The 22,719-nt window shown below is 37.5% G+C and overlaps 1 protein-coding gene across 6 annotated transcripts in view; it reads right to left on the bottom strand.

Annotated features, from left to right (window-relative positions):
* The window catches only part of LOC309978899 (lysine-specific demethylase 6A-like), a 186,445-nt gene that overhangs the window by 124,755 nt on the left and 38,971 nt on the right, over window positions 1–22,719 (bottom strand). For all 6 annotated transcript variants that reach the window (XR_014327152.1, XM_082865559.1, XM_082865555.1 and 3 more), the window contains exon 4: window positions 17,217–17,266. Coding sequence is in view for 5 of the 6 variants with exons in the window: in XM_082865559.1 (XP_082721685.1) it covers window positions 17,217–17,266 (50 nt within the window). In the remaining variant the exon portion in view is untranslated. The remainder of the gene's footprint in view (window positions 1–17,216; window positions 17,267–22,719) is intronic.

Here is a 22,719-nt window from a genome sequence, read left to right as displayed (position 1 = left end):
ACATCTAGTGCCCCAGTTTTTAAGGCTGCCACTCCAAGGACCACCTAGCTCTGAGAATCAATGGAGTTTTACAATTATGTATCCCTTGGGATCTCTGTGAACAAGGAAGTGTCTATTACACAAGCACACAAGTACTACCTGTGGCACACCTACTCTCAAGATAAAATAACAAATTTCTTAAGGAAAAAGAGAGAGACACCAAGGAAATTTGCTAACTTTTCAAAGAAAAGGGAAATCAATGATGTATTTGTAAGTATATATACTGTAGCAAAGATCAGGAAACAATGGTACAGCATCCAAACCGAACTCACGGTCTTTTTAATGCATAGCTGCAGGGCTAACAACAGTTTTTATATTTTTACAAGTTTATTAAAAAAAAAAGAAGGTCTTCCCTGGTGGGGCAGTGGTTGAGAGTCTGCCTGCTGATGCAGGGGACATGGGTTCGTGTCCCGGTCTGGGAGGATCCCACGTGCTGTGGAGTGGCTGGGCCCATGAGCCATGGTCGCTGAGCCTGCGCGTCTGGAGCCTGTGCTCCGCCACGGGAGAGGCCACAACAGTGAGAGGCCCATATACCGCAAAAAAAGAAGAAGAAGAAGAAAGGAGAAGGAGAAGGAGAAGGAGAAAAGAAAAAGAAGAAGAAGAAGAGGAAGATGAAGAGGGGACTTCCCTGGTGGCACAGTGGTTAAGAATCCACCTGCCAATGCAGGAGGCACGGGTTCGAGCCCTGGTCCGGGAGGATCCCACATGCCATGGAGCAACTAAGCCCATGCGCCACAACTACCGAGCCTGTGCTCTAGCCCTCATGAGCCACAACTACTGATCCCACGTGAGACAACTAGTGAAGACTGCGTGCCTGGAGTCCATGCTCCACAAGAAAAGAAGCCACTGCAATGAGAAGCCTGCGCACCGCAACGAAGAGTAGCCCTCACTCGCTGCAACTAAAGTCCACGCACAGCAATGAAGACCCAACGCAGCCAAAAGTTAATTTTTGAAAAAGAAGAGTACCTGACAGAAATGAAATGTGGCCAATTTAGTCAAGTCCATTAAAAAAACTTTGCCAAACTCCATAATTACAACCATTGAACTTCAGTTCTTCATACAATATGTATGATGGTGGCAAGGAAAACCTATGAAATTGTCTGCTAATATGTAGATACAATGAAAACAAAGACATTTTTAAAAAGAGTAAAATTAAGTTATATTGGAATAAGATTTGTACATTACACTTGAAAGGGTAAAATACTGTCATACTTAAGGGATCTCCAGAAAAACAGAACTTCATGATATGAGAGAAAGATCAGGGCAGGAGGGGAGGTGGGGTGACTTGTAAAGGAATTGATGAGCAAGTTCTTTAATTGGTCATAATTGTTTACCTGGTGATACAAACCTTCATTCCTGAAGGGTGTATTTACTACTTCTGTCTGGATTGTTTTTCAGTTTCCCAGTGACCTTAATTACAAGGAGCAGTAGTACTAAGAGATGCCCTGAGGAATTTCCTGTATGGCCATTGTGCAGTCCCTCTACCTTATGGCCATTATGCAACAGTAGTCCAATTTCCCCTTTCTACTTGTCAGAATGAATCACCACAGCCAGAAAAGAAACTCTTTTCTTTGCCTGTTGATTCCAATTGAGGCATAAGGAGTCCAAATTACCAGGAAGCACTCTTAACTTTCAGCTTTCAGTTTAATGGAATCATTGGTGTGTCTACTGGTGAAAGCATTCCTCCCTTTGAAACTAACACCTCATCTCTTTCCCAGGAAAGCATAAGGTCATGGGGAAAGGAAGCTAAATTTGCTAGCAGGTCACTAAGGGTAACAGTAAGTGGTGCTGAGGTGACATCACCAAGATGGCAACACAGGTTGTTCCCAACTTCAGTCCCCCTCACTAGAAGACCAACTAACAAATACTCTGGACAACACTATGAAAATCCCAGAACATGGGGCTAAGACTGACACACATCCCTGGACCTCAAACACCAAGAGGATGTCTTAGAAGGGTAAGAGGACCAGCTATACTCTGACTACACTGCCCCTCTCCCAAGCTAGCACAGCAACATACCAAGAGGGATCTATCAGGCCTATGGTCCCTCCAGTGGGCAAAGGAGAGTCCAAGGTGGATATCCAGCTCCCCCAGCATTATGAGTGACATCCACAGCATGCACTGAAGTCTTGCCTCATGGGGATGGCAAGAAGACTATGCACTGCTTAACCAGCAGGGATCAGAATATGACTGAGGGATACGGCTTAATAGCACTCAAATCGTGATAGAACAAGTTTCCCTTGTAGGGGTGCTAAGTAGAGAGCCCAGAAAATGACTCTTATTTTGCAGAGCCACTCCAATGGCCACACTTGAAGAGTGAACTCAGCTCACAGTTATGCCTGATTCAGGACCCCAAACAATTACATTGCCAGCTTTGAAGACTTTTTTTTTACCACCTAGCTGAGGCATGGCTAATTCACAGTATGCCCTGCTCTGTCCCCAAGCCCCAACCATCAGCAAACCCAACCACATAATCTGGGAAACTGCACAGCCCATCCTACAACAGTACTTACAACAGCACTTGAGCAAAGAGGCCAGCAAGTAACTGTGCACTACTAGAAAAAGCTGGTGGCTCCAACTGGCCAAGGCACTTGGTGCACAGTTCTGATTAAAGTCCCTAGCCAGCAAGCCATACCAGCCCTGTCTGAGCAGAAAGGCAGATTCATAGTTCCACTTACTGCTCAGTACAGCCCTAGTCTCATCTAATCAGGAATTCTAACCACAACATTTAGGAAGATGTGTCACCCATCTTACAAGCCACTTAGGATGGCGCCTGAGCACAGAACTCACCCAAAAGCACTGCACATCTGGATAACCAATGCAGCAGTCCTGTCTGGCCAAGGAAGCTGGTAGGCAGCTCTGTCAGATTAGGATGTCCAACCATCAAGCCCTAACGGCCAAGGAAACCATGCAGGGAAGCAAATTCGCAGACCTAACCAAAAACTGAGTACAGGACCATGTCCCACACTATCGATAAACCTGACCAGAGAATCCAGGCAACCAAGGAGCCCATTCTACAGCTACACATGTGCAGAAAATCAAGCAAACACTCCTATCCAATGGTTCACAGACAGAGTGACCTCTTGACCTCAGAGCTTAGGCAATGTCTCAACACACACACAAAAACCTCATATAGCAAGCCTCACCTGCCCAAGGAGGCTGTAAACTGACCTGTCTATAATCCCAAGTTGAGCTAACTGGTGAACTGCCTCTGACAAAGAAAACCAGATAAATCTGGAAAAGGAGACCATCACTCAAATGTGCAAAGTATAAAGATTATGAAGAATCAGGTGAAACTGACACCACCAAAGGAAACCATTAAAATTTCAATAACTGAGCCAAAAGAACCAGAGACTGTGAGCTGTTTGACAAAATAATTCAGAATAATCCTCTTACAGAAGTTTATTAAACTAAAAGAACACACAGAAAGACAACTAAATGAAACTAGGAAAGCAATAATGAAGAAAACAAAAAATTCAAGAAAGAAATTTTTTTTAAGGGTCTTCTAATGAAAAATACACTAGTTGAACTAAAGAACTAAATAGAGAATTTCACCATCACACTCAACCAAGCAGAAAACAGAATTTGTTAACCAGATGACTGTCATTTTGAAATTATCCAGCTGGAGGAGTAAAAAAGAAAAGTAATTGGAAAAAAAGTTAAAAAAGCCAAGAGGACTTACGAGACATCATCTAAAGGAAACAATATTCACATTTTGTGAATGCCAGAAACATAAAACAAAAAGAAAAGGCAAGAAAAGTACATGTAAAAGAAAAATGGCCCAAAACCTCCCATATCTTGGGGGAGAAATGGATATCCTAATTGCTTAGGTCCAAAAGACTCGTAGGGTGAACTCAAAAGAATCACACCAACACACATTACAACTGTTAAAGTCAAAGACAAAAACGAATTCTGAAAGCAGCATGAGAAAAGTGACACATCATAAGCAAGACTATAAGCGGATGTATTATCAAAATCTTGGCAGGCCAGAAGAGAATGGGATAATATATTCAAAATACTTAAAGAAAAACTGTCAACCAAGATAACTATATGCAAAAATACTCTACCTGGGGGGAGAGGGGGAAACTGTCCTTTAGAAACAAAATAATACTCAAATAATGAGATAATTTCCCCAATCAAACAAAAACTAATAAAGCTCATCAACACTGCCTTACCAGAAATCCTAAAGGGAATTTTTAAGAGGAAATAAAAGGATGGTATTTAACACTGTAAAAACATATGGGTATATTTTAAAACTCACTGGTAAAGGTAAATATGTAAGTCAAAAATCCATGTATCTAACATTGTAATGGTGGTGTGTAACTAATTTATAAGTCTAATTTTAAGTTAAAAAACAATGACTAGGGAATTCCTGGCAGTCCAGTGGTTAGGACTTGGCACTTACACTGCTGGGGCCTGGGTCCAATCCCTACTTGGGGAACTAAGATCCTGCAAGCCGTGTGGTACGACCAAAACAAAACACAATGACTATAATAATTTATTATTGGATATACAACCTAAAAATATGTAAAGTAACATCATCAACTTAAAACTTTAATGGAATAAGTAAAAGTGAAAAGTTTATATTACTATTAAAGTTATTATCAGTTAAAATAGAATGTTACAAATAAAAAATACTTTAAGACTCATGGTTAACACAAAGGAAAAATTTGTAGCAGTTATCTAAAAGACTGTCATAAAGGAATCCAAGCATACCTGAAGAAAAATTTATCAAATTGCAAAGGCCAACACCAACATAGAAAAAAAGGAATAAAGAACTACAAAACATCAGAAAACATTAAAATGGAATTAGTAAATCTCACCTATCAATAAATACTTATGATTAAATTCTCGACTCAAAAGACAATAAATATTAAAAAAACAAGCAAACAAACCAAGATCCAACGACATACTGCCTAGAAGAATCTCAAGGGATAAAAAGAAATATTACTATGGCAACCAGAAGAAAGCAGCAGTAGCTATTTTTACAATAGACAAAACAGATTTTACACTAAAATTGGAGCAAGTAATATATTAAGCAAATCCCAAAAGACTTAATAGTAAAAATAAACATCAACACAAGTTAGAAACTTTAGTGCCCTACTCTCAACAGCATTTAGATCATCCAGAGACTCCAAAGAGAAACAGTGAATGTGAATAACTGTATAAGCCAAATGAAAAAAGTCCCATCCAACAAAGGCATAATATATTTTTTTTTCTAAAGCACCTATGGAACATTTTCTAGGATAAATCACATACTAGGGAACAAACAATTCTTTAATAAATTTAAGAACACTAAAGTCATACCAAGTATCTTTTCAGAACACAATGGTATGAAGTAACAGGAAGAAAACAAAAATTCACAAGTGCACGGAAATTAAACACCACACTCCAAAACAACCAATGAATCAAAGAAGAAATTAAAAGAGAAATTTAGGGACTTCCCTGGTGGTCCAGTGGTAAAGAATCTGCCTTACAATGGAGGGGACGCATGTTTGATCCCTGCTGGGGTAACTAAGATCCCACAAGCCACAGGTCAACTAAGCCCATGCACCACAACTATTGAGCTCGCACACCTCCACCAGAGAGCCTGTGTGCTGCAAACTACAGAACCCACATGCCCTGGAGCCCCGGGCGCCACAACTAGAGAGAAACCCACGCCCCGCAACAAAAGATCCTGCATGCCTCAACGAAGACCTGCTGCAACCAAAAAACTATAAAACTAAATTATAAAATAAACATTTTTTAAAAAGAGAAACTTAAAAGTATCTTGAGACAACAAAAGCACACACAACATATAAAAAACCTGACACTGGAAAAGTAGTTCTAAGACATAAATTTATAGTTAATAAAGTCTCACATCGAGATGAAAGAAGAATCTCAAACGACCTACTTCACCCCTTAAGGAAACAGAAAAAGATCAACAACCTCAGTCCAAAGTTAGGAGAAGAATGAGAATAATGAAGATTAGAGAACAGATAAATACAATCTTCCAAGACTGAACAAGGAACAAATAAAAAATCTGCATAGACCAATAATAAGTACGGAAATTTAATTGGTAATAAAAAAATATGCCAAAAAAAAAAAAAATATGCCAAGACAGAAAACCCAGAAACAGACTCCTCCATTAGTGAAGTCAACCAAAGATTTAAAGAATTAATACCAACTCTTCTCAAACTCTTCCAAAAAACTGAAGATGAAAAAATACTTCCAATCTTATTTTATGAATAACTCTGATACCAAAGCCAGAGGATACTACCAATAAAAGGAAACTATAGACTAAAATCCATGGTTGAATATAAATAACAAAATTCGGAACCAGGTATCAGCAAACTGATTTCAACAACACATTAAAAGAATTATACACCATGCCCAAGTGGGATTTGACCGTGGGATGCAATGCTGATTCAACATATGCAAATCAATAAACGTGACATACCACATTCACAGAAGCAAAGAATAAAATGATATGATCAACTAAGCTGATGCAGAAATATAATTTGACAAAATTCAACATCCACTCATGATGAAAACTCAAAAACTGGATACAGTGGGAACATATGTCAACGTAATAAAGGCCATATATGGCATAACAAGACCTAACATCATACTCAACTGTGAAATTTGAAAGCTTCTCCTCTAAGATCAGGAAAAGCATCTATTCAACATAAGTACTGAAAATCCTACCCAGAATATTCAAGTAAGAAAAAAAAAAGGGCATGCAAATCAGAAAGGAAAATATAAAATACTCCCTGTTTGCAAATGACTTGATCTTATACATAGGGAGTCATAAAAACACCACCAAAAGAAAGAAAATTCAATGAATTCAGTAAAGATGCAGCATACAAGATCAACTGCAAATTTCAGTTGTTTTATACCTTAACAATTAGCTGTTAAAGAAAACAACTACATTCATAATAGTATCAAAGACAATTTAAAAACTTAAGAATAAATTTAACGAACAAGCTGAAAAATCTATATTCTGAAAACATACAAATCTCATGGAAGAAACTGAAAAGACACAAATTAAAGGAAAGATACCCATTTTCATACAAAGAACATGTTAAAATGTCCACACTACCCAAACCTTCTACAGATTCCTTTCAATCCTTATCAAGATTCTAGTGGCATTTTTTGCATTAATAGTATCAATAAAATTCATATGAAACAAAAAAAGACCCTGAATCACCAACACAATCCAAAAATAGAAGAACAAAGCTGGAGATACCAACTCTCCTGATTTCAATCTATATTACAAAACTACAGTAATCAATAAACATGATACTGGCATAAAACAGATACACAGACTCATGAAACAGAATTAAGAGTCCAGAAATAAACCCATGCATATATGGTCAGGTAATATGCTTTGACAAGGGAGCCATGAATCCTCAATGGAGAAAAGACATAACTTTTTAATAAGTGGTCCTAAGTAAATTAGAATTCACACACAAAACAATGAACACTAGAACGCTATCTTACACCATTCACAAAAACAAAGGAACAGATTAAAGATTAAAACAAAGACCTGAAACCATAAGACTCCTAGATTAAAACACAGGGGAAAAGCTCCCAGACAGCTGTCTTGGCAATGCTTTTTTTGGGTATGATACCTAAAGCACAAGCAACAAAAAATAAAGAAATGAGACTACATCAAACAGACAAACAAAAAGCCTCTCCATAACAACAGAAATGATCAACAAAATGAAAAGGCAACCTATGGAGTGGAAGAAAATTTTTGCAAACCACACGTGATAAGAGGCTAATATCCGGGCTTCCCTGGTGGTGCAGTGGTTGAGAGTTCGCCTGCCAATGCAGGGTACACGGGTTTGTGCCCCGGTTCGGGAAGATCCCACGTGCCGCGGAGCAGCTAGGCCTGTGAGCCATGGCTGCTGAGCCTGCGCGTTCGGAGCCCGCAACAGGAGAGGCCACAACAGTGAGAGGTCCACATACCGCAAAAAAAAAAAAAAAAAAGTCTGTTGTTTATAAAAAAATAATCAGGCAAAATTTAATGAAACTACTAATTTTGTAAACAAATTATTCTGACCTTGATTCTCTGATAAAATAGGTGGTGAGAAAAATATGTTTACAATGGAAAACTATAATGTGACCTTTGGATTCAGTCTTGCATATTTACCAGTCCTTGACAAATACCTCCAATTTACACCTCTCTAAATTGGTGCTTCCAAATTTTCTCCATTCTGAGAGAAATGGAGAAATTCCATTCCATCCTTAACAATTAGCTGTTAAAGAAATACTCCCTGTTTACGAACTGAAAACCCTTTTAATAATTGGAATAATTACGAACTGAAAAGCCTTTTACCCAGAGCCCTGAAAGCTGATGTGACACGACATCATATAAATTTCAAGAACATTACCATAACAGATCATTAATGAACAAACTGACTGGTCCTCTCATAAAGTCTGTCATCACAATTCAAACCAGTAATTCTATGTATTGCCCCTGTTGTCCACACTCTACCATCTACTGATGCTTTGAGCCCATCATCTACAGATCTTGACTGTCCTCTGGAATCAGAAATGGGGTTTTTAACATTTATTCTTTGTTTTTCTGTTATTTTCACATAAATTCGCCCTTCCTTAAATGCTTGCTGCCTAGCCCTGAACTTCTATTACCGTTACTCAACAGACTGTTCAGTTGGTCCTAAATGTACAAAAGGCTATAGAACAAGAAATGAACTAACATTGTTCTAAGAAAGAAGAATGTCTCTTCACTCCTTTAAACAATAGTGGGAACTAACAAACTATAGGTCAGATTCCGGAACCTGTGCCTAAGCACATCTGCACATTTCCTTCTAAAATTGCAAGAACCACATTAAGTGGGTTTAGCAAAAGTGCCTCATCCTCTGTATGTGAAACACGCAGTATCTAATTGGGGTTACTCATACTCCACTACTCACCTTGATGAGGATGGCTTAGCACAAACTGCCTTGTTATTTCTTTTAGTAATTTTCCAAAGGCTGACCCTTACAGGGCTCCTTGGCAATAAATTCCTACTTTCTCAGGCTATATTCAGAACTGACCCCAGTTCTACATTGAATATCATTTCCTCAACTGCAACAGTACTGAAAAACAATGTTTTTCCACTTTAATTCTTATCCTCCTTTGAAAAACTAACAAACAACAACTATAAAAACACAAGCAAGATAACTCCCTTGCTTGCCTGATGAGTCACAGGCATGAAAATGAAATGAAAAAAGGCTATTTAATAATCTTAATGCCCCCTTCAAGGGAATCATTATTTTTGTCTCCTTGTGGAAGAATTCCTTCCTCTGGAACTAACACCTCTCAGTCATTCTAGCATGAAGTTGTAGGTACAAAAAGCAAAAATGCTGCTATTGGATAACCAGGGTAATAGTGGGTGCCACTCCCAATTCCACTGTCTTGATTGCTGGACCCATGAATGCTAGCTATTAGAAAAACACCACCAATTCAGAGCATTATAAATCTCTTGGTGAACCCTGCCCCAGCTTTGCAACACACTGCCACATAACTGGCACTGTAACTGAGTCTTCAAAAGGCCCTTTCACTTCTCTATCAAGCCAGCTGCTGTTTCAGGATAATGGGGGACACGGTTAACGTCACTGAATTTCATAACATGGGAGTCCACTGCTGTATTTCTTTTCCTGTGAAGTTAGTTCCTTACTCTGAAGCAATTCTGTGTAGATTACCACAATATTAGATAAGGCATTCTGTAAATCCACGGATGTCAGTTTTGAAACACTGTCTGCAGGAAAGGCAAATTGGTATGCCAGCAAATTTCTATTCCAGTGTCGATAAATTCCTGACTCTTTCATGATGTAAGCAGTCCACTGTAATCAACCTGGCACTGAGAAGCTACATGAACACCTTAGGGAATGATGCCATATCAGGAATTGAATGTTACCGTCTGTTGCTGACAGACTGGGCACTGGCATTGGTGAGTGAAAGCCCATGGTGCTGAACACATGCAACACTTTGTCTCTGCCTCCATTAAAATTCTGTCATGTGCCTGTTGGACAATGACAGATGTGGCTGGGGAAAGAGCCTGTGCTATGCGCTTTCCATTAAGTGTACCAACGTATGTAGGAATGCCAGAAAAGAGAAAAGACAGGAAAAAAATATTTCAATAGTAAACAGCTAAAAACTTCCCGAATTTCAGGAAAAACTTTATCTGTATGTCAGTAAGCACAACTAAAACTCAAGAAGAATAAATGAAAAGACATTCAGAGACAGATCACTGTAGAAAATGTTGAAGATCAAACACAAGGAGAAAATTCTGAAAGCAGCAAGAGAAAAAAACTCTCTTACAAAACAAAACAGAAAACCAAATCAGATTAAGCTGATTTCTCCTCAGATACTGTGATGGTGAAAGACAGTGGGCTAGCATAATCAAAGTGCTCAAAGAAAACAAACTGCCAACCAAGAACCTTCTATCCTAGCAGAGTTTTCAACTATGAAAGCTAAATATTTGTAGATTATAAGAGAGAAAGAATCCACTTCAAACACACCCACCTTACAATAAATATTACAACAAATTCTAGTGAAGTTCTTTAGGCTTAGAACAAGTGTCCATGTCAGGTTTTCAAAGCCAAAAAACGGGGGTACGGGGAGGGTGGTTTAACATCTAATTATACAGGTATGGGACACAGCAGACCACGTACATATTTCTTTTCTTTCCTTCCTTCTAACTGATTTAAAAACCAGCTCTCCATATAACTATTATTATGCCAATTAATATATAGTAATATAACTTAATGATAGAACAATGAGTTAAGCTGGGAACAAAGCTATACTGGACTACAGAAAAGACTCAAGATGGTCAAGAACAAATGAAGACAAACAGATATGGGAATTTAAGAGGCTAAAATACAAAAGCCAAACATACAATCTTTTTTTCTTAAACCTCAACAAATTACATAAATTAATACTATAACAACATACTACTACATAGTTCATACACACATACATAACAATGTTAACTGCTGAAGGTCCAACAAATAAAAGAAGGCAAGTACATAATGTCATATTAAGAGTATCATTTCTATATCTCATAGGAACTAGTTTAGTATAAATCAAGGTAAAGTCATATAACTTGATATATACATGGTAAGCACTAGGGCAACCATTAAGAAAATAACTCAAAAACATATAATGAAAATACTTGAAGAAATTAATTTTAAAAATCTGTTTCATGCAGTAAAGCAAAAATAGAAGAAAAAGAGACATACAAAAGAAGTACATTGGCAGATATATATGCAATATTTTAATAATAACATTAGACAAAATTGGATTAAATAATCAATGCACAAATTATCAGACTGGATAAAATTAAAAGATCCAACTGTATGCTGTCTTCAGGAGACATACTTTAGATTGAAAAACACAGACTGTAAATAAAAAGATGAAAAGCAATGAATCATGAAAACACTGATTATAAAAATTCTGGGGGGCTTCCCTGCTGGCACAGTGGTTGGGGGTCCGTGGGTTTGTGCCCCGGTCCGGGAGGATCCCACATGCCGCAGAGCGGTTGGGCCTGTGGGCCATGGCCGCTGGGCCTGCGTGGCCGGAGCCTGTGCTCCGCAACGGGAGGGGCCACAGTGGTGAGAGGCCCGCGTACCACAAAAAAAACCCCAAAACTTCTGGGGACTTCACTGGTGATCCAGTGGTAAAGAATCCACCTTCCAACGCAGGGGACACAGATTCAATCCCTGGTCAGGGAATGAAGATCCCACATGCCACGGGGCAAGTAAGCCCTCGCACCATAACTACTGAGCTCCTGCACCTCACCTAGGGAGCCTGAGTGCCGCAAACTACAGAGCCCATGCGCTTTGGAACCCACACACCACAACTACAAAGCCCAGGCGCCCTGAAGCTTGCACACCACAACTAGAAAAGAGAAAATCCACACAGCACAACTAGAGAGAAGCCCCCCACTGCAACAAAGAACCTGAGCGCCTCAACGAACGATCATGTGTGCCTCAACAAAAATCCCACGTGCCGCAATTAAGACTCACAGCCAAAAATAAAATTAAACAAATAAATAAAAATTCTGGAATGGCTATACTACTACCAAACAAAATTCTTCAAAACCAAAAGAACGTTAGTAGAAATAAAGCAGGACAATAAAAATAATTATGTGACATGGAAATGTTGGCTAACGCTACAGTTTCAAATGCTTTGTGTATAAATGTTTCACATCAACACGCTATATACACCTTAAAGACATAGTGATACATGCACAGGTCAATTATGTCTCCATAAAGTTGGAAGAAAAATTTAAATAAAATAATTTATCCACCAAAATTACATAGCAACTCTTATACATGCATCCAACAAAACATATGACACAAAACCTATAAAAATGACCCCCAAAATAAGCAATTCATCAGTAACTGGAGGCTCCATCTCATATTCAATATAGATGGAATCACCAGAGAGAAAGAACACAAACAGGGAATAGATAGCTTAAACAAAACTTTAACCCACCAAACTTAACCAATATTTAGAGAATACTTCAAATAAAAACAGAATATACATATTCCTCTCATACACATTAAACATTCTCCAAGATAGAACAAATATTATGCTGCAAAATAAATCTGAGTAAAAGATGAATTGAAATAATATGAAGTATGTTCTTTGGACAAAACAAAATGAAATTTTTAAAAATAATATCAGAAAAAAAATGTGGAAATTAAAGAATATATTCCTGGGCTTCCCTGCTGGCGCGCAGTGGTTGACAATCTGCCTGCTAATGCAGGGGACACGGGTTCGAGCCCTGGTCTGGGAGGATCCCATGTGCCGCGAAGCAAGTAGGCCTGTGAGCCACAACTACTGGCCTGCGCGCCTGGAGCCTGTGCTCTGCAACAAGTGAGGCTGCGATAGTGAGAGGCCCGCGCACCATGATGAAGAGTGGCCCCCACTTGCCACAACTAGAGAAAGCCCTCGCACAGCAACGAAGACCCAACCCAGCAAAAATAAATAAATTAATTAATAAACACCTACCAGGGTTTCCCTGGTGGCGCAGTGGTTGAGAGTCCGTCTGCCGATGCAGGGGACACAGGTTCGTGCCCTGGTCCAGGAGGATTCCCACATGCTGCGGAGCAGCTGGGCCCGTGAGCCATGGCCGCTGAGCCTGCACGCCCGGAGCCTGTGCTCCGCAACAGGAGAGGCCACAACAGTGAGAGGCCAGCATACCGCAAAAAAAAAAAAAATAATAAAATAAAATAAAATAAAACAAAATAAAATAAACACCTACCAACAACATCTTAAAAAAAAAAAGAATACACTCCTGAATAACCAGTAAGTCAAACTAAGAATCAAATTCTCAATAGACACAGAAAAGAAATCTGACCAGGGGCTTCCCTCGTGGCGCACTGGTTGAGAGTCCGCCTGCTGATGGCAGGGGACACGGGTTCGTGCCCCTGTCTGGGAAGATCCCACATGCCGCGGAGCAGCTGGGCCCGTGAGCCATAGCCACTGAGCCTGCGCGTCCAGAGCCTGTGCTCGGCAAAGGGAGAGGCCACAACAGTGAGAGGCCCGTGTACCGCAAGAAAAAAAAAGAAATTTGACCAAACACATCACCTTTTCATGATTAAAAAAACATAACTGAATAAAATTAGAAAGAAACTTCAACTTGATAAAAGATAGCTAAGAGGGCTTCCCTGGTAGCGCAGCAGTTAAGAATCCACCTGCTGCTCTATTTACAATAGCCCGGAGATGGAAACAACCTAAGTGCCCATCATCGGATGAATGGATAAAGAAGATGTGGCACATATATACAATGGAATATTACTCAGCCATAAAAAGAAATGAAATTGAGCTATTTGTAATGAGGTGGATAGACCTAGAGTCTGCCATACAGAGTGAAGTCAGAAAGAGAAAGACAAATACCGTATGCTAACACATGTATATGGAAAGTAAGAAAAAAAAATGTCATGAAGAACCTAGGGGTAAGACAGGAATAAAGACACAGACCTACTAGAGAACGGACTTGAGGATATGGGGAGGGGGAAGGGTGAGCTGTGACAAAGCGAGAGAGAGGCATGGACATATATACACTACCAAACGTAAGGAAGATAGCTAGTGGGAAGCAGCCGCATAGCACAGGGAGATCAGTTTGGTGCTTTGTGACCGCCTAGAGGGGTGGGATAGGGAGGGTGGGAGGGAGGGAGATGCAAGAGGGAAGAGATATGGGAACATATGTATATGTATAACTGATTCACTTTGTTATAAAGCAGAAACTAACACAGCATTGTAAAGCAATTATACCCCAATAAAGATGTTAAAAAAAAAAAAAAAGAATCCACCTGCCAATGCCAGGGGACATGGGTTCGAGCCCTTGTCCGGGAAGATTCCACATGCAGTGGAACAACTAACCCCATGCGCCACAACTACTGAGCCTGCGCTCTAGAGCCCGTAAGCCTCAACTACTGAGGCCTGCAAGCCTAAAGTCCCTGCTCCATAACAAGAGAAGCCACCGCAATGAGAAGCCCCACGCACTGCAACGAGAGAGTAGCCCCTGCTCGCCATAACTAGAGAAAGCCCGTGCGCAGCAACGAAGATAAATAAAATAAAATAAATAAGTTAAATAAATAAATGTTTAAAAAGATAGAAATAAGTGTCAAGTGATGAACTTCCCTGGTGATCCAGTGGTTGGGAGTCTGCTTCCCAATGCAGGGGACACAGGTTCAATCCCTAGTCAGGGAACTAAGATCCCACATTCTGCAGGGCAACTAAGCCTGCGTCCTGGAACTACTGAGCCCACACACTGTGGAGCCCACATGATGCAACTAGGGAGCCCACGTGCTGCGACTACAGAGCCCACACGCTCTGGAGCCTACGTTCCACAACCAAAGAGAAGCCCACACACCACAATGAAAGATCCCGCATGCCACAACTAAGACCCGACACAGCCAAAAAATAAATAAATATTTTTTAAAAATTTAAAGTGAATTTATGAAAATAATTCTATTTATAATAAAATATGGTTCAACTATATGTTATCCACAAGACAAAATTTACATTCAAAGATACAAGTAGTTTAAAAGAAATAGTTTTTCATGTGTGGTACCAATATAAAAACAGGCATAAAAGATCAACAGAACCGAAAGTTTAGAAATAAACTGTTTTCCGTTTCTTTGAACAGAAAGTCTAGAAATAAACCAACAGATTTGTGGCCAAGACTGGTGACAACAGTGTCAAGATCATCCAGTTGGGGAAAGAATTTTCTTTTCAACAAACACTGCTAGGACAACTACATATCCACCTGCAAAACAATAAAGTTGAAACCTTACCTTACACCACACACAAAAAAATTAACTTAAAATGATCAAGAACATAAGAGTTAGAGCTAAAACTACAAAACCTTTAAAAGAAGAATGTGGATAAAACTTTATGACTTGGATTGGTACTGGATATATGGTACAAGCAACAAAAGAAAAAAAAAGCTATATGGGAATTCATAACAAAACTTTTGTGCCTCAAAGAACTCTATTAAACATGAAAAAAAGACAACCTAGAGAATAAGAAAACATCAGCAAGTCAACTAGATATATAAATAATATTGCAACTCAATTTAAAAGGGGCAAAGAATCTGAATAGACATTTCTCAAAACAAACAAACACCGATGTCCAACAAACAAACAAGAAGATGTTTTAACACTGTTAGTCATAAGGGCAATGAAAATGAAAACTAAAGTGAGAAAACATGTTACACTCATTAGGATGGTGGAATTTAGAAAAGACAGAACAAATGTTGGCAAGAATACGGAGAAAATTAGGTCTTCCTACAATGAGTCAGAATGTAACATGGTGGAATCACTCTAGAAATTAGTTTAACAGATCATCAAAAAGTTAACAGCACAGCAAAATTCAACTCTGAGGTATACTTCCATCAAAAAGTTAACAGCACAGCAAAATTCAACTCTGAGGTATACTTCCAAAAGGAATGAAAATATGTCTTCAAACAAAAACAGGGACACAAATGCTCAGATCAGCATGATTCATAGCCAAGGAGGAGAGACAGCAAATGTCCATCAACCGACGGAATAAATAAAATTAATATCCATAAATTGTAATTTATAGTTCTAAAAAGGAATGAAGTACTACTGCTGATACATGCTACAGCAGACACAAACCTTGAAAACACTAAGTGAAAAAAGGAGTCCAGACTAGACAAACATACAGAAACACAAAGTAAATGAACACTTTCTTAAGAAAGGGATCATGGGGACTGAGAGAGAATACTTGTTCTCATTATTGTATGATAAAAATATTTTATATAGTCTAAAATCAAAGGTGGTAAAGGATACACAAACTTTGTGAATATATTAAAAATAATTAAATTGTACCCTTCAAGTGGGTGTATTCTATGGTAGATGAACCATACTTCTATAATACTGTTATAAAAAAAGAATAGTAGTAAATCTAAATAAACTTATGTGAATGTTTCTGGATTAAATAAACCTTCATACTTAACTGTTTCTTTCCACTCCAAGTACTTCACAAAAGCCAGCAACAATTTCAGTTACATTAGGGGTCAACACATGGGTTTTCAAACTCCTTGGGTAACCTAAAATTTCTTTGCAGGTAACATAACACTACCTATAACTAATTCTCATAGAAGTGATATATAGAATGGATATTATAGGTTATATCCTATTATAAGATAAATTTGTTTTGAAAAGCAATCTATTATTTAGCTATCTGTATCATATTTGAAAGCACATATGCATTGAAAGATTAATCTGCTAGCTAGTTAAACTTTACTGCTTAAATTAAGATAAAACAGTGGATAATTTATCCTTACACTCCATTCTTACTTAGATAGATTTTCTAACATGGATGACTTTAATTCTCCTCAGAGATACAACCATAGCCTTTTAGCCTGATTCACCCATCTTTAAAATCACCATTATGCATCCTTCATCTATTCCCAGCTACACACTTTTAAAAAAGGAACAGATTTTTTTTTACTTGATTTTGTTATTAAAGTATCACACTTAGAATGTCTTTTTAATTAGTCAGAAAAATACTAATTATGAACAATATACTTCACACAAAACAGCTGGCACAAAATACCTTTCTCCCCCTTTCCATGTTCCTTACTTAGAATTAGTATTTCATATAATTTGCCCCAAAATAACAAAATTGGTATTCAAAGGTGCACTAACCTTCCAGTAGTCAGACTGTAAACTGTAGTATCTCTGATAAGCAGATAATGCTGAAAAAGGGAAAATAGTTATTAGTCCAATTATGTCCTATTTAAAAAGCCACAACACATATTTAAATATTTAAATATTTAAATATTTAAATATTTAAATATTTAAATATAAATATATAAATATAATAAATATATATAAATATATAAATATATATATATTATATATTTTTATATATATATATTTTATATTATATAATATATATATTTATATTATATATATATAATATATATATTATATATAAATATATAAATATATAAATATAAATATATAAATATTTAAATATAAAATATTTAAATATTTTAATACAAGCTGCCCATCATACCTGCCTTTCCACAAACAGTTATATACACAGCAAACAATTTAAAGTTTATGCCCTACCAAGTTAATCACCTATGGAAATAATAATTATAATGGAAAAATAAATAACCTACAGGAGACCAGGTATATAAACCATCATCAAATCTCATCCTTGCACTTAGAAAAATGTAAAACCTTGGCACTTACTTTAATTCACTTGATCTCCCTCATCAACCAAATGTCATGAAAATTTTCTAAGTCTGTTTTTACACACTATAATGAATTTTCTCAAAATCCAACACTTTCCAGAAAGATAAAACCTGAGCTGTAATAAACCCTTGTTTCTGGTGCTTTCTTTCACATAATCAATATCATCTTGGGCTACTAGCTTCAATATAATTCCAAGATGGTTATTCCCACACTCCCTAACCATCTAAAGGCAAAAAAGTCTGGAATCACATAAAGAAGTTCCTGTCAGCCTAAAAAAAAGGCACATAAGAAAAGGCACATAAGGCAAAAAGGTAAATAGGAAGTCACATAAGCCAGGGCTCCCCAGCCGCCGGGCTGTGAACTAGTACAGTCCTTGGCGTGTTAGGAACAGGGCCATACAGCAGGAGGTGAGCAGCAGAAAAGCAAGCAAAGCTTCACGTGCCACTCCCCATTGCTCACATTACCACATGAACCATCTGCGACCACTGCTACCCCACCATCCCACCCCCCATCCGTGGAAAAATCCACGAAACCGGTCCCTGGTGTCAAAAAGGTTGGAAACCGCTAAGATAAGCACATCAGAATTAGTGGGGACATTCTTTAAAACTAAGAACAACAGGAAACTCCATCCTGATTCCAAAGGAATAAGAATGTCTTTGAACTATTTGTTAAAGTTCCCAAGGGACAACGTTTAGAATGAAATACACTTAGGAATGAACACTGCCTTAAAGTCAAAGTAAAATAAGAATATTACACTACACGAAAGGAAGAGCAGATTGTACACAAGTATTGTAACACCGAGGATTTTCATATCTTCAACATTTTTATGAATTTCAGACATTTTCTCAATAAAGCCAAAAACATCTAATATCCTTTCATGAAAATAACTAGAGTTAAGAGAAAACAAGACTTAATGAGAAAAACTTGCTTTTTCAAGTATTATCATAAAATTATAATAATAATAATTTCAAGATAACCAAATGTGTGGTTAGAAGACACTACTATATATGCTAATCACTGCGTACAACACATCTGAGAACGGACTGACTAAAATATTTGTTTTTACAAAAAAATTTGAAGGAGCAAGGCTAACACAAGAAGTCACAGATTACCAAAGCAGACACTCACGGAGAGAATCAACCCTAGAAACAAGTGTCAGGGTACAAAAGTTCACGGCAGACATGCCTGAGATTTAAACATCCAGGGCTCCCAGGCAAACGAGGAGCCCCACAATACTCCAAGACTTTCTTCTAGGGGCCCAGTAATATTGCCACATGTTAACCTGAGAAAAAGTTCCACAAGCTTCTGGCCAAAGAATGGGAAAAAGAACGATTTTTAAATACCCCAGGGCATTCTGGTCGTAACAATCCGGAAAGTAAGAAAAATAATTCCAGCCCACTCCAGTCATCCTATCCAACCTAGAAGGAAGAAAACTGAGAAATTCTGATGCAATTCACTTTGCAAAGGCATAGGCTAACTAAAAAGACTGAGACCTAATCATAAGACTACAGAACACTTTTCCCTCCCCTAACACCTTGCTACCCCATTACTAAAGGCCTATTTACAGCAGTTCTTTTTAACTCGACATGGTACATCATGTCGAGATACCAAGAAAAAATTACAAGGCACACCAAAATAAAAAAAAAAAAGAGAGAGATAGAAAGAAGCAAGGGGCACAGCAAGCATCAGAAACAGATGTGGCACTGATGTTGGAATTATCACATCAGGAAATTTAAAACAAGTACAACTAATATGCTAAGGATATGTAATATATAAAGTAGAGAGCATACAAGAATGGAAAAACAATGTAAGCAGAGATATAGAAGGCCAACAATTTCAAGCAGAAATGCTAAAGATCAAAAACACTATAACAAAAATTATGAGAGTCGCAGTAGATTAGATAGATACTGCTAAGGAAACGGTATCTGAGATAGAGGATTTATCAAAAAAATCCTCAAAAACCCCTAAAAAGGGACGATTGGGGGAAAAAAGAACATAATATCCAAGGCTGTGGGACAACTAGCAAAGGTTTAACAAATGTGTTACTATCCTAACAAAAGATAAAGAAATACTATACTATCAAAAGATAAATAAAGGAAGAGAGCACAGGAATTATATGGAACAATAATGAATGAGAATTTCCCCCAAATTAATGTGAGACAATAGACTATAGATTCAGGAAGCTCAGAGAACACCAAGCAGGGAAAATGACCAAAGCAAAAAATTACACTGAGGCATATTTTCAAACTGCAGAAAATGTTTATTTAAAAAAAAAAAAAAAAGACCATGGATACATGGATAGTAAGGCTAATGTATCTTTTGTTTTGTTTTTTTGACTGTAATAATAAGAACTGTATTGAATGATGTCTTGAGAGGGGAAAAGTAGTGGATAGGAATGATGACAACAGAAGCAGCTCGGAAAAGATAATTCAAACCTATCTTCAGTTAACAAAGCCAATTATTGACATATAAAGAAATGGGGAAAGTCAAGAAAATAGATGCTTCTAAATCTGTTGATGAAGTTTTTGATGAAGCTGTGAAGATTTTTGACAAAGAAGGCTAACTCTAAACCTGAAAGCATCCTTTAAATAATGCTTGAAAATACTGCTTTGATGGCTGCTATCACAACCCGTTTTTTACATCTCTATTAATGTAATCGAGATGTATAATTACATCTCAATTAATGGCCAGAAAGTACGTAATAAGACAAATTAAATTTTTAATATTTTTTTTGGAGGGGGAGGGTCACAGGAGTAGACAGTAAATTTGAGTCTAACTTCATCTTAGTTACGGTGCTCACAAAACAAAAAAGGGCATTAGTTAGTTTTTGTTTTTACTCAAAAAGAATATCCCTTTTATTAGTTTATAGTTTATGCCTTCTGTGACCAAAACTTTTAGTATGTCTATCCCTTAGTAATTACAACATGCTTGGATTAGAGATTCCCCGCGTCTTTTTCTCTTGAAGGTTTTAAATTCCCAGCATATTAAATTGTAGGCCAAATTCCAAAAGAACTTTTCATGGGGTCAGTTCCAGCACAATGTGTTTGGTAAACTAACTCATGAAATGAATTCCCATAAGTGTTTGAGTATTTATCAAATAACTGACCATTTCCGATAGAAAAGTAAGAAAACTTAGGCTTCGTTTTACTGCAACTTGTACAAAGTTGTGTGACAGGGCACAGTCTTTGCTTCCAGGGATTGGGATGGGGGCACTGCGGGGACCTGGCAGAATTATCACCTTTATTCTGACATAAATCTGAGGGTAAGGGGCAAGCATCACACCCTGGACATGTATTCCTTATGCTCTATTATATAATGTTATTAATGATTAAACTGATCTTAACAAAATTCCTAGCAGTGGAACCTTGAAATGCATGTACTTAGATTTATGGTCAAATTTTTTAGTTAGCATTTTAGTTTTACTTCAAAGTTATTTTCTTTGTTTTCCAGACTAAGCATAGGGTTAGTACAAAGGAGACCAAATCTAATGGTTACATTTCCCATATGTATTTTATTTTCTTGAATATTTTTTTCATAGTACTTTAAGAAGATTTAAAAATCAATGCACTTTGGTCAGAAAAACAACACATTTATCGTATTTAAAAAACACACAAAGAACTCTTGAAACTCAACCATGGGAAAACAGCCTGATAAAAAATGCACCAGAGAACTTAACAAACACCTCACCAAAGAAGAGATACAGAGGGTAAAAAATCATAAGATGCTTTCCATCATGTCATCAGGGAAATGCAAATTAAAGCTATATACTTATTTAGAAAGGCCAAAATCAAAAACACTGACCATACCAAATAATGGCGAGGCTGTGGAACAGAAACTCTCATTCATTCCTAGGGAAAGCAAAAATGGTACAGCCAATGGAAAACAGTTTGGCAGTTTCTTACAAAGCTTACACATACTGCTATCATATGATCCAGCAATCATACTTTTTACCCAAAGGAGATGAAAACTTTATATCACTATGAAAATCTGCACATGGAGTTGCCTCTTGCCCAAGTTCCCATTTTAAAGTTTAGATATCTCCCTTTAAGTAAACAGGCTGTCAATCTCTTTCTCCAGCTCATCAACATGCTGCAGAAGCTATATTCCAAGCAAGTGCAAATGACAGCTAGGGCTACTTTGCTCTACAAGCTCACATTCATGGGATGGAAGCTCTAATGCACAAACAGCAGAGAAAACTATGTTCTCTAATTGCCCTTACCTATATCATACATGGAGGGAGACTCCATGTCAGGAGAGGCAAGGTACCTGTCTAACACCTGCTACTATATCAGAGGATCATTCCAAAAGAACAAGGCCATTTATCCCACACTCCAGTCCTGGAAAACTGAGGCAGAGGTTCTATGTTATAGAACACAGAACTCAGTGGCTGTCCCTAAATGACTGAATTTACAAGGAAAAGAGGTTAGAAAAGTTAAAAACTAACACTATTGTTGAAACCAATGTAAACTTTTTCATATTAAGTAATTAAGAGGAGGTTGTTAGCTCTAAGAAAGCAAAAATCAAGTACCTGACAAACGAGTTGTACCCACAATACTATATAAATAACTCTCAAAACTCAATAATAAAACATATAAAACAAAAAGTGTAATAATAAAAGAAAAACATCACAGACTAAGACAGCAAATAAGCACAGGAAAAGATGTTCACCATCATTATGGAAATGAATCATACTAACAATAACAAGTTCTGACAAAGATAAAGAGCAACCATGATTCTCATAAACTGCTATTGTAAATGCAAACTTGGAACAGCTACTTTGGGAAATCACAAGCAATTTGTTGTAAAGTTATAATAAACTTACCAGCAATGCACTGACCCAGAAATTCACTCCTAAGTGAAATTAAAACTTAAATTCATACAAAAACCGGTATGTAAAAATTTTAGGCACTTTTTCCACAACTGCCAAACTTCCTTCAATCGGTGT

Source organism: Leucopleurus acutus, assembly GCF_964270905.1.
Source record: "Leucopleurus acutus genome assembly, chromosome: Y".
Taxonomy (NCBI): Eukaryota; Metazoa; Chordata; class Mammalia; order Artiodactyla; family Delphinidae; genus Leucopleurus; species Leucopleurus acutus.
Note: the sequence above shows the minus strand (reverse complement) of the source record. Positions and strands in the feature narration are given on the sequence as shown.